This window comes from Lolium perenne, chromosome 7, assembly GCF_019359855.2.
Source record: "Lolium perenne isolate Kyuss_39 chromosome 7, Kyuss_2.0, whole genome shotgun sequence".
NCBI lineage: Eukaryota > Viridiplantae > Streptophyta > Magnoliopsida > Poales > Poaceae > Lolium > Lolium perenne.
Window position 1 is genome coordinate 200,568,908 of NC_067250.2, and position 14,364 is coordinate 200,583,271.

The window sequence follows — 14,364 nt, forward strand, 5'->3', positions numbered from 1 at the left end:
TGCAGTTTAGTTTTGTATGTAACTCAACCAAGTATGAACTCATGTGTTACAGTATAGATAAGTAAATACCTGAATAAAGCACCCACATTCCTACATGTACATAGTTACATACCAACTACTTAATACTCCCTCTGATCGGTTTTAATTGACGTCGGCACCAGCCCATACATGCATACACATGTCACTCGGCGTGTCGATTAAAAGCGATAAGAGGCAGTACATTATAGCTGAGAGAGGAATATAAGAATAAAAAGAGGTTCATTCAACTCTTCATGGTCGAGTAATCAACCTTATTAACTAGTTAAAACCTACCCATCTACAGTTGAAAAATTCTCGATAAATAGTTACCCTTGGTTCATCCGGTCAGGTTAAAGGACAATGTGCCAGTAATGGACCTTTTGAGTTATCAAACCTGCAAAAAGCATCAAGACTCACTTAATATCTGTTCAGCCCTTCACTTTATGTAGCCAGTGCCACAAAACATTCAACAACGTCGTCCTGGGCGGTGCTCATGTTAATTGAACAAAACAGGTGCATTTGGTACAGCATAATTTTGAAGTGAACCAAAATTAAGCTGGACTTTAAACTTCTCTTCTGGTGTTCCTATTACAGAACTTATTAAATGATGAACATAACCATAGCTATCATGCCACGGAGATTTCAGATTAAAAAAACAAAGTTATTTTCTTCAGAACATATATTTAATTACAGAAACAATTAAACAGAGCTTCCTCGCATGCATACCATGTTAGATACCAAGACAGTAGAGTTTATATGTTGTGCTTCCTGGTGAAAAGATGCCTAATATTTGGTCATTTGGTGTTATTCTTTAATGCTCATAAGGGGTGTATGTTGTTGGATAAAGATAACCTCAAAACTGAGAGCAGCAGCATCTTGCCACTGTAAGCTCGGCACTCTTGAGGTTCAGGTCAGGTATAACGTTGTTCAAGCTTATACCAAGCTTCATAATTTCTAGCGTGAAGATTCGTGCTTGCTAGCGAATAAAATGCTTAATGGTTAGCTACTATTCTGAATTGGTCCTTAAATATTGAGTCGCCTAATAGGCTAATAACTCATATCAACACCAAACTACAGTAGTAAAACAAACTCAGTTCGATGTACATAATTTAAACCAAGTTTGGCTTTTGGACTAAGATGCTTACTTGAAATTTAACAGTTTGTGAGGTGGCCAAATAAATACTGTAAATTTTATCTTCCAAGTCAGTACAGATTTGCAATGTTCGGTAGTATCCCAGAAAAATATAAAAATGACCAAGGTTGCAGTGGATCAATAAAAAATATCTATTTCATGAAATGTTATATGCGCAATCGTTTAATCATATAAGAATTTTTCTAAAATATGAATAATATGCGGATGAATTCACGCTTATTGACACCGAATAATTTGCCAGATTGTATACGACGTGAAATCTTCAGTTCTCAAAGAAACACAATTAACAATATGATAGCAGTTGCTATGTACGCTGTTATGTTCATGTTCCCTCAACGATATGCTGTTGTCATCTGGCATTAATTCGTTACAATAGATGAGACCATGACAGTTCCACGGCATGATGTTATAATATTCGAGTATCAAAAGCTTTATAAATGGTGTGCTTAACATAAAAAAAACCTTAACACCTACATGTACCAGATTTTAGTTAACCTGGGCTGCTCTAGGAAAACTAGCAAGCTATTACCATAATATCTCACTACCCAATCAATATACTTAGCTTACAACGACTTCAGGTCTTTGACATACTGTTATGGATAAGTTGAAGTCTCATCGATTTCGTGTTTAACTAAAAACTGATCCTAACTTATAGATAACATTGTTGTAGAAATAGCACGTTTTCTATATACACAACAATGTAAGAAGGTTCATTATATTATGGCATGCAAGTTACCTTGTCATCTTATAGTTTCTACACATGCTTTCTCCTAAAGGCTTTGCAAAGAAGCTCCATCCATCCATTCATTTCGAAAACGATACAAATAAAGGTGATGCTGATGCAGAAAATAAGTTTCAACAAGTTGAGCGAGCTTATGAGGTTTCTTTTAGCTTGCAAAACGCCTAGTGCTCATCTATGCTTCACGAGTCCTTCTTCTCTTCTCCAAAGCATCTATTAAGACAGAGGGGCAAGATCTTTTGAGACTTTCATAACCTTGGGTTGCCGCCACATCATCCATCTTATCTGAAGAGGCGAGGAATTCAACGCAAACATCCTTAAGCTTGTCGCAGTTATGCTGATCAGCTAGAGCCAGTGTAGTTGCCACGTTGTTCACATCAAGATTCTTGCCAAGGATGCTTTGGCATAGCATCTTCAGCCTGTCCATGGCGTACCTGTCTGCAGCGACCAGTAAATGCCGGATCATCTCGTACTTATCATCACCTTGAAGATCATCCAGGTCAGGCAAGGAATCCGTGTAGATGAAATGCAGAAAGGCCTTGAAAACGGCAGGCTGCATGTCTTCTACGGTCACAGGACGGCTCGTCCTCGTCTCCCTCATCGGCCCGAAGAGCTCCGCCTTGAAGACCGGCGAGCGCATGGCGAGCACGATCTTGTGCGCCACGAAGGTCTCCCCTCCAACGCTGAAAGTGACGTCTGCCTCCTCCTTAGCCTCCAGCAGCTTAGCGAGGTGGTCAAAGATGTCCGGCGGCGGCACCTCGATCTCGGACCTCCCCACGGTCCCGTTCAGCTGAGATTCTTTGATCACCCCGATCTCGCATTTGATGAGGAGGAGATCGTTGGGAAGGTACGTTGTTGCTTTGGTCTCGTAGCTGCTTCTGACTATGTAGAGGGTGAACTGACGAGTGCTCTTGGTCCTGGAGCTGAAGGTCTTGGTCTGCTGGGTGAAGGTCGTGCTAAGCAGCCCTGAACTGTGCTTGGCGATCCCAAAATCAAAGATGGCCCGGGCCTCGGCGTTGGGGCTCATGAGCTCGAGGCTGAGCGCCATACACCCTTCGGTGGACTCGGCGGTCCCGTCGGGGTAGAATCTGATGGACCAGTCGTAGCCGCCGACGGTGAAGGTGGCCGACCGGACGAACTTGTCGGCGCCCATGCCCTTCTTGAGGCTGTACCCGGCGATCTCGAAGATGTGCGTCCCCTTCTCCTTGTGCGTGGAGCACCGCGACACCGTCACCTTCTCCGCGGTGCACCCCGGCGCCGTCCCCTTGGATGCTGACCCCATCCTGTCCGCAACCATGGGTAAGTTCTAAGAACGGATAGTGCGGATCTGAGAAATGAAGGAAATACGGACTGCTTTCTCAAAGAAGACGAGGAGGAGGAGGAGGAGGAGGAGGAGAATAGGGACGAACCTTGGAGGAAGGGGAGAAGATAGGCGGCGGCGGCGGCGGCGGCGGCGGATGCGTCCGCAGGGTTGGGTGGGAACTTCCGGTGAGGCGTGCGAGGGCAAGGCGAGGTAACTTCCCTGTGACAAGGCGCTTGGCAGTGTCAGCCTTCTCCTCCTCAAAACATTTCCCCGCTATATTTTATTTTTTTGCGAAAATTTCCCCGCTATATTAATATAGCAATCACCCCACATATAATAGTAAATCGAATCAAGCATCACCAGATTGATAAAAGCAATCACCACACGCAGCCGTTGCACCCTTCGAAGAATTCCACCGCGCTTCTATGTCACCGAATCGACGTATACCAAGCAACACTTTCAAGAAGAAAATTGCGACAATGATGATGCCCGACGCCTTTCAAGAAGGAAGGGCGGTGCGCGCAGGCGTCACCACGTCGGTATCGGTCGAACCGACGAGGATTTCTCCCGATCCTAAAAACCACAGCCTCGACCATACTTGTCGCCCACCAACATGTGCCACCACGATCTTGCACCATCGTCGTCTCACCATGGCAAACGCTGCAAGGCCGGACCGAGAATGGCAGTAACATGGCCACGCTGGAGGGAACAACCTCTAGTGCCGTAGACGGTAGCTGACCGGACGCAGTAGCAGAAGAACACCATACCACTTGGCACCGGAGGTCGGCAATAGCGTAGCCACCTGGAGGGCTTCCTCCACTGCCAATGGTGGGTGCCGACCGGACGTGGTAGCCGGGGCAAAGCCCCACCGCCACGCTGCTGCCGATGCGGCATCATCACCGCCACCCTGATGGCAACAACTCCATGTGTACCAACTCGTTGGGACTCCAAGTGGAGAGTGTTGTAGCAAGCATCTTTTTCCCACATGAGTGACTCGAGGGTTTATACCGAATCCTTAGAGGATCGGCTTGGAATTATCTTTTGCTTCTCATCTTCAAGCAACCTACAAAAAAAAGTAATTGCCTTGTGTCCTTGATGTCTACGCGCGCTTCTATTCCTGTAGACAGTGTTGGGCCTCCAAGAGCAGAGGTTTGTAGAACAGCAGCAAGTTTCCCTTAAGTGGATCACCCAAGGTTTATCGAACTCAGGGAGGAAGAGGTCAAAGATATCCCTCTCAAGCAACTCTGCAACCACAATACAAGAAGTCTCTTGTGTCCCCAACACACCTAATACACTTGTCAGATGTATAGGTGCACTAGTTCGGCGAAGAGATAGTGAAATACATGTGGTATGAATGTATATGAGCAGTAGTAACGGCACCAGAAAAGTGCTTGCTGGTGTGCAGTTAATGTGGGTAATATTGCAGAAAGTACAGATGCAGTAAAACAGTAAACAAGCGATGATTGCAGTATTCGGAAACAAGGCCTAGGGATCGTACTTTCACTAGTGGACACTCTCAACATTGATCACATAATAAAACCACTCTACACTCTCTTGTTGGATGATGAACACCACTAGCTATGTAGGGCTACAAGAGCACCTCAATGCCGGAGTTAACAAGCTCCACAACATTCGATATTCATATTTAAATAACCTTAGAGTGCATGATAGATCAACACAATTATACCAAGTACTAACATAGCATGCACACTGTCACCTTCATACTATGAAAGGAGGAATAGATCACATTAATACCATCATAGTAATAGTTAACTTCATAATCTACAAGAGATCACAATCATAAACTACGCCAAGTACTACATGATGCACACACTGTCACCATTACATCATGGAGGAGGAATAGAGTACTTTAATAACATCACTAGAGTAGCACATAGATGAATAGTGATACAAAACTCATATGAATCTCAATCATCTAAGGCAGGTCATGAGATCATCTATCTATTATATTATTAAAACAACAACCAAATAACGGCTCCGATTAAGCAACGTAAAAGGAACGGTTTAGATTTACAGCCCGATTGAAGTCCGTTTGTTGCCGTGTTGGGTCAGATCTATATAGCAACGCCATGTCGGTTGGTTGCCGTGTTAGGTCAGGCTTGGGACATATAGAACTTCCAAGGAGATCGATCGCACATCAAATCCGCCGCCTCCACATCGACATGGAGCTCGACCATCAGCAGACACGCGACGGTGCCGCCGTCCCATCTCAGGACCAGCAATGGATGGTCGGGAACATCGAGCAGCGACGACGGCAGCTACTGAGGGTACATCGAGCAGCGGCTTATCGACCCTGCAATCCAGTCGCAACCATCTAGAGGTCGTCATCTTTGGTGGGCATGGCGGCCGGCCGGCTCGGTGGTTCTAGAGCGAGCTATCCAGTGGTCTAGGTTTCCTATTCAAGGACAAACAGTTGGTGCATCGCAAGCTAGCGATTGCATCTCAGTTTGCCATCGCGTCCGGACGGCCGGGTTGTTCTGGAGAGACTCAACATGCATGTATTTAACTGATCTCCGATCTCTCTGTTTTTTCATCTGCTCGATCATGGTATAGCGTTGAAGTATCAGGCGCAGAAGAGATTGACTCCGATTCCCTCTGGCGTACTGCGTTGGTGGAAGTCACGATGCCTCCGGCATGATGCCGAAACATGCTGGTCAAGCGCAATCGCCGCACCAATGGCCACCGCCCGAGCTGTTGTCGAGAGCACATGCATCAACATGAACTGAAGAAATACGACCCAATGCATAGGCATCAGCCACACCAACGTTCGTCGCTCGAGCTGTTGTCGCAAGCACCTGCATGACTGCATCACCGTGAATTGGAGGAAGAACGACCCGACCGCATCAACAGCTAGATGTATGCAATTACTGCGTTGATCGTCTTCTAAAAATGAATGGTGTGTCTGATTCCTCTCCCAGCGCTTGCCTGCTGCAAGAGATATAGTGGACTGAAGAAAATAAATAATCAGGAACTGTTGAAGAAAGACTTCCGTCGCGATGGTGCTATGCCTCCTTGAAGCACAGTGCTAATATTTGAGCTAATATAGGTACGGGCAAGAAGAGCTGGGTCGCGAGAAAAGGATGGTCGACGGTATGTGCTTTCAATATGCTGCCATGTCTCCCGTAGCAGCTAAGGCAAGTGAAAATCATTAATAAGCTTTCATGTAGTGCATTCCAGGTAGTAGTATATAAGCTAAAATACAAAATACAAGTACATCATGCTCTCATCTAAGAAAATGAGCTAGGCTCAGTTCCTAAAACAGAATACTCTTAATGTACTAGAACGAAAATAACCTGTATGATGCCTAATTGTTAGCACAAGACATCTATTGCCTAAGAAAATCTCACCTCATGGCTGTCCTACCTGATGCAAATTTAGGTTCATAATATAGTTTCAATACTATTTTCAAATTCTACTGCGGATAGACTCTAATAAGGCAGATGGAGCATGAAACTGACTCCATATGAAATCAGTAAATACTCCAAATTAGGAATACATTATAATATACTACAAAATATAGATTGCATTTATATAAGAAATTCACTTTTAGAACCAAAATATGAAACTGAATCACCAAGAACAATCATCTTGCAATTATTGATTAGAGGTATCTATGCACATGGTCTCGACAAAACGAGGAAAGACGTGCATAAGTTGACATTCATGGTGCTATGACATATTCACGATGCATCATGTAGGATGAATGGACAATAGGATGTTGACGTGCTTTACATGCGAAAGTGAATATATCATGTATTTTAAGAACAAAACCAGTTCAAAATACTGAAGGTTGGAACCAAGAAACTGAGGCATTTGTACATAGGGTCCTACGACAAAACGTTGGTACAATAAGAAAGCACATGATATAATGAAATCGAGTAAAGGATAGCGTTTTAGAAATTATCAATGAATATGAACTAATAATTGATTTCACTAGAAGAGCAAGCGACCAACACAATATTACGAGTTAAGATGACGATATGTGCAAACATATAAAGTCATGATATTGCAAAATTAAAAACATAATTACTTTGCGACCATTGACACGGGAGGAAGAGAGAATACATTGTTTAAATATTAGACATTTGTTCATTTATAATTATTCATATATAATTATATAAAAATAATTAGTTCAAAGCTAGATGATATGGAGGAAAGTTTAATTTAATATTAGAATGACACATGAAAGTCAAATAACATTAGACTATTATTCTTCCAAAAAAGGGCCTTAGCCACAACCCAATACACTAAACTATGGTCTCTTAGACCCAAATACTTGAGTGAACAATAGCACTACCTCTGGTCCGAATTACTTTATGCAGAGCAGAGGCAAAGCAAGGCCAATCAACCTTATGGTATGGAGTAAGTAAATGGGGCCAAATGGAGAATTAAATATCATGATATGCATAACCTAGCCGCGCAAATGCGCGGGCCACCAAGCTAGTTGTATTGAAGTACATATGAGAGAGATTAACCACATAGCTACCGGTACAGCCCTTAGCCTCGATGGAGAACTACTCCCTCCTCATGGGAGACAGCAGCGTTGATGGAGATGGCGGTGATGTCGATGGAGAAGCCTTCCGGGGGCACTTCCCCGTCCCGGCAGCGTGCCGGAACAGAGACTCCTGTCCCCCAGATCTTGGCTTCGCGATGGCGGCGGCTCTGGAAGGTTTCTCGTACCGTGGCTTATTCGTCTAGGGTTTTCACGACGGAGGCTTTAAGTAGGCGGAAGGGCGACGTCAGAGGGCTTGTGGGGCCACCAGACACTAGGGCGGCGCCCCCCCCCCGGGCCGCGCCGCCACCACGTGTGGGCCCCCTGTGGCCCCTCTCTGATGGCTCTCGGGTGTTCTGGGAGCTTCGTGGAATTCTAAGATGCTGGGTGTTGATTTCGTCCGATTCCGAGAATATTTCCTTACTAGGATTTCTGAAACCAAAAACAGCAGAAAACAACAACTGGCCCTTTGGCATCTCGTCAATAGGTTAGTTCCGGAAAATGCATAATAATGACATAAAGTGTGAACAAAACATGTAGGTATTGTCATAAAACAAGCATGGAACATAAGAAATTATCGATACGTCGGAGACGTATCAGCATCCCCAAGCTTAGTTCCTACTCGTCCCGAGTAGGTAAACGATAACAAAGATAATTTCTGAAGTGACATGCTACCAACATAATCTTAATCATACTATTGCAAGGTATATGAGATGAATGAAGTGATTCAAAGCAATGATAAAGACAATGATTAAACAACTGAATCATATAGCAAAGACTTTTCATGAATAGTACTTTCAAGACAAGCATCAATAAGTCTTGCATAAGAGTTAACTCATAAAGCAATAAATTCATAGTAAAGGCATTGAAGCAACACAAAGGAAGATTAGGTTTCAGCAGTTGCTTTCAACTTGTAACATGTATATCTCATGGATAGTTGTCAATGCAAAGCAATATTATGAATGCAATAGGTAAACATATAAGAATCAATGCACAGTTAACACGAGTGTTTGCTTCTAAGACAGAAAGAAGTAGGTAAACTGACTCAACAAAAAGTAAAAGAAAGGCCCTTCGCAGAGGGAAGCATTGATTGCTATATTTGTGCTAGAGCTTTTATTTTGAAAACAAGAAACAATTTTGTCAACGCTAGTAATAAAGCATATGTATCATGTAAATTATATCCTACAAGTTGCAAGCCTCATGCATAGTATATCAATAGTGCCCGCACCTTGTCCTAATTAGCTCGGATTACCTGGATTATCATCGCAATACATATGTTTTAACCAAGTGTCACAAAGGGGTACCTCTATGCCGCCTGTACAAAGGTCTAAGGAGAAAGCTCGCATTGGATTTCTCGCTTTTGATTATTCTCAACTTAGACATCCATACCGGGACAACATAGACAACAGATAATGGACTCCTCTTTAATGCATAAGCATTTAGCAACAAATAATGTTCTCATATGAGGTTGAGGATATTTGTCCAAAACTGAAACTTCCACCATGCATCATGGCTTTAGTTAGCGGCCCAATATTCTTCTCTAACAATATGCATACTCAAACCATTCAACTCATGGTAAATCGCCCTTACTTCAGACAAGACGAACATGCATAGCAACTCACATGATATTCAACAAAGTGTAGTTGATGGCGTCCCCAGGAACATGGTTATCGCTCAACAAGCAACTTATAAGAGATAAGATGCATAAGTACATATTCAATACCACAATAGTTTTTAGGCTATTTGTCCCATGAGCTATATATTGCAAAGATAAAGAATGGAAATTTTAAAGGTAGCACTCAAGCAATTTACTTTGGAATGGCGGAGAAATACCATGTAGTAGGTGACACAAGTGGCATAGTGTTTGGCTCAAGGATTTTGGATGCATGAGAAGTATTCCCTCTCGATACAAGGCTTTGGCTAGCAAGGTTGTTTGAAGCAAACTCAAGTATGAACCGGTACAGCAAAACTTACATAAGAACATATTGCAAGCATTATAAGACTCTACACTGTCTTCCTTGTTGTTCAAACCCTCACCAGAAAATATCTAGACTTTAGAGAGACCAATCATGCAAACCAAATTTTAACAAGCTCTATGTAGTTCTTCATTAATAGGTGCAAAGTATATGATGCAAGAGCTTAAACATGAGCACAACAATTGCCAAGTATCACATTGTTCAAGACATTATACCAATTACTACATGTAGCATTTCCCGTTTCCAACCATATAATAATGAACGAAGCAGTTTCAACCTTTGCCATGAACATTAAAAGTAAAGCTAAGAACACATGTGTTCATATGAACCAGCGGAGCGTGTCTCTCTCCCACACAAGGATGCTAGGATCCAACTTTATTCAAACAAAACAAAAGTAAAAACAAACAGACGCTCCAAGTAAAGTACATAAGATGTGACCGAATAAAAATATAGTTTCAAGAGAAGTGACCTGATAAGTTGTCGATGAATAAGGGGATGCCTTGGGCATCCCCAAGCTTAGACGCTTGAGTCTTCTTCAAATGTGCAGGGATGAACCACGGGGGCATCCCCAAGCTTAGACTTTTCACTCTTCTTGATCATATTGTATCATCCTCCTCTCTTGACCCTTGAAAACTTCCTCCACACCAAACTCGAAATAAACTCATTAGAGGGTTAGTGCATAATCAAAAATTCACATGTTCAGAGGTGACACAATCATTCTTAACACTTCTGGACATTGCACAAAGCTACTGGAAGTTAATGGAACAAAGAAATCCATCCAACACAGCAAAAGAGGCAATGCGAAATAAAAGGCAGAATCTGTCAAAACATAACAGTCCGTAAAGACGAATTTTTCTGGGGCACTAAACTTGCTCAGATGAAAATGCTCAAATTGAATGAAAGTTGCGTACATATCTGAGGATCACGCACGTAAATTGGCATATTTTTCTGAGTTACCTACAGACGGGACGACTCAATTTCGTGACAGACAGAAATATGTTTCTGCGCAGTAATCCAAATCTAGTATCAACTCTACTATCAAAGACTTTACTTGGCACAACAATGCAATAAAATAAAGATAAGGAGAGGTTGCTACAGTAGTAACAACTTCCAAGACACAAATATAAAACAAAGTGTTGTAGTAAAATAAACACATGGGTTATCTCCCAAGAAGTTCTTTCTTTATAGCCATTAAGATGGGCTCAGCAGTTTTAATGATGCACTCGCAAGAAATAGTATTTGAAGCAAAAGAGAGCATCAAGAGGCAAATTCAAAACAAATTTAAGTCTAACATGCTTCCTATGAAAAGAAATCTTGTAAATAAACAAGTTCATGAAGCATAATGCAACAAGCATAGAAAGATAAAACAAGTGTAACTTCAAAAATTTCAGCATATAGAGAGGAAACTTAATATTATTAAGATGCATATAACCATATTTTCCTCTCTCATAATAACTTTCAGTAGTATCATGAGCAAACTCAACAATATAACTATCACATAAAGCATTCTTATCATGAGTCTCATGCATAAAATTATTACTCTCCACATAAGCATAATCAATTTTAGTTGTAGTGGGAGCAAATTCAACAAAGAAGCTATCATTATTATTCTCATCTTCAAATATAGGAGGCATATTGTAATCATAATCAAATTTATCCTCCATAGTAGGTGGCACCAAAAGGCTACTATCATTATAATCATCATAAATAGGAGGTAAAGTATCATCAAAGTAAATTTTCTCCTCAATGCTTGGGGGACTAAAAATATCATGCTCATCAAAACCAGCTTCTCCAAGCTTAGAATTTTCCATAGCATTAGCAACAATGGTGTTCAAAGCATTCATACTAATAACATTGCCATTAGCATGCATATAAAGCTCCATGGGTTTTTTAATTTTCTCTTCAAACACCTCATGTCCTAACTCAAGATAAAGTTCATAAGGTTCTCTATTTTTTTGTTGTTTTCCATTATGCCTAACTAGTGTAAACAAGAAACAAAAAGATGCAATTGCAGGATCTAAAGGAAATAGCTTCGAGCACTCACAACGATACCAGAAAAGTGTTTGGTTACATGGGACCAGCGTGTGAGTACCTTTTACCTTTCCTCCCCGGCAACGGCGCCAGAAAAGTGCTTGATGTCTATGCGCGCTTCTATTCCTGTAGACAGTGTTGGGCCTCCAAGAGCAGAGGTTTGTAGAACAGCAGCAAGTTTCCCTTAAGTGGATCACCCAAGGTTTATCGAACTCAGGGAGGAAGAGGTCAAAGATATCCCTCTCAAGCAACCCTGCAACCACAATACAAGAAGTCTCTTGTGTCCCCAACACACCTAATACACTTGTCAGATGTATAGGTGCACTAGTTCGGCGAAGAGATAGTGAAATACATGTGGTATGAATGTATATGAGTAGTAGTAACGGCACCAGAAAAGTGCTTGCTGGCGTGCAGTTAATGTGGGTAATATTGCAGGAAGTACAGATGCAGTAAAACAGTAAACAAGCGATGATTGCAATATTCAGAAACAAGGCCTAGGGATCGTACTTTCACTAGTGGACACTCTCAACATTGATCACATAATAAAACCACTCTACACTCTCTTGTTGGATGATGAACACCACTAGCTGTGTAGGGCTACAAGAGCACCTCAATGCCGGAGTTAACAAGCTCCACAACATTCGATATTCATATTTAAATAACCTTAGAGTGCATGATAGATCAACACAATTATACCAAGTACTAACATAGCATGCACACTGTCACCTTCATACTATGAAAGGAGGAATAGATCACATTAATACCATCATAGTAATAGTTAACTTCATAATCTACAAGAGATCACAATCATAAACTACGCCAAGTACTACATGATGCACACACTGTCACCATTACATCATGGAGGAGGAATAGAGTACTTTAATAACATCACTAGAGTAGCACATAGATGAATAGTGATACAAAACTCATATGAATCTCAATCATGTAAGGTAGCTCATGAGATCATTGTATTGAAGTACATAGGAGAGAGATTAACCACATAGCTACCGGTACAGCCCTTAGCCTCGATGGAGAACTACTCCCTCCTCATGGGAGACAGCAGCGTTGATGGAGATGGCGGTGATGTCGATGGAGAAGCCTTCCGGGGGCACTTCCTCGTCCCGGCAGCGTGCCGGAACAGAGACTCCTGTCCCCCAGATCTTGGCTTCGCGATGGCGGCGGCTCTGGAAGGTTTCTTGTACCGTGGCTTATTCGTCTAGGGTTTTCGCGACGGAGGCTTTAAGTAGGCGGAAGGGCGACGTCAGAGGGCTTGTGGGGCCACCAGACACTAGGGCGGCGCCCCCCCCCCTGGGCCGCGCCGCCACCATGTGTGGGCCCCCTGTGGCCCCTCTCTGATGGCTCTCGGGTGTTCTGGGAGCTTCGTGGAATTCTAAGATGCTGGGCGTTGATTTCGTCCGATTCCGAGAATATTTCCTTACTAGGATTTCTGAAACCAAAAACAGCAGAAAACAGCAACTGGCCCTTTGGCATCTCGTCAATAGGTTAGTTCCGGAAAATGCATAATAATGACATAAAGTGTGAACAAAACATATAGGTATTGTCATAAAACAAGCATGGAACATAAGAAATTATCGATACGTCGGAGACGTATCAGTCCTCAACTCCACCATGTGGTTATCAAGCACAAGGTTTCGTATTAGTAAAACTGAAATAACTTATAAATAAATACAGTAAAACAATCTATGACAAGGCCAGCAAAGTAAAAAAACAATACTACGAAGGTCTCTTTGGGTTTTGATTTGTGTTTGCTAATAGTGAAAGTATTTTTGTATATTCAAATTTAATTAATGTAGAAAATATTAATGATAGCAATGGGGTTGTAAAGTTGTTTCTTATGGTACAAAGTGGACCGGCATGGTTTCCCTTGTCTATTCTCTCATATTGTGTAGTGGACATAAAACAATTCATAAGTAATATAATATTGATGAAACTGTTGGAGATATGCCCAAGAGGCAATAATAATGTGGTTATTATTGTATTTTTGTGTTTATGATAAATGTTTGCATCTCATGCTATAATTGTATTAACTGGAAACAATAATACATGTGTGTTTTGTAAACAAACATGAGTCCCTAGTAAGCCTCTTGTTTAACTAGCTCGTTGATTAATTGATGATCATGGTTTCTTGATCATGAACATTTGATGTGATGGACACACACACACACATAGTAAGTATATCAATAAGTTCAAGTCATTAAGTTTGTTTTGCTGTAAGCTCTGAAATACATAGTAACCTAATCCTTCGACCATGAGATCATGTTAACCACCAACACCGGAGGAATACTTTGATGACATCAAACGCCACTTCGTAACAGGGTGGTTATAAAGGTGGCATTAGGTATTTTGAAAGTATGAGTTGAAGCGCATGGATCAAGAGTGGGATTTGTCTATCCAAATGACGGGAAGATATACTCTGGGCCCTCTCGGTGGAATGTCATCCAATTAGCTTGCAAGCATGTAACATCCCAAAAATTTCAAATCAATAAAGAGACAATTTCCCTTCTTCAAATTTTGGAACCAACAAAAAACTTTAATTGATTTATATGTGGTGCATAGTATTAAAGCATGAATGTTGTGATCTTGCCATGATGCTTGCTAGAGTGTTTACCA

General features: G+C 41.9%; 1 protein-coding gene across 1 annotated transcript; it reads right to left on the reverse strand.

Moving 5' to 3' along the window:
• Positions 1-1,949: 1,949 nt before the first annotated feature.
• Positions 1,950-3,472, reverse strand: LOC127314501 (BTB/POZ and MATH domain-containing protein 1). Its single transcript, XM_051344973.2, has 2 exons — positions 3,320-3,472; positions 1,950-3,193 (listed from the first exon to the last, which is right to left on the reverse strand). The coding sequence occupies exon 2, from the start codon at positions 3,190-3,192 to the stop codon at positions 2,086-2,088; it is 1,107 nt and encodes a 368-aa protein (XP_051200933.1). The 5' UTR covers position 3,193; positions 3,320-3,472; the 3' UTR covers positions 1,950-2,085.
• Between the last annotated feature and the right edge of the window lie 10,892 nt (positions 3,473-14,364).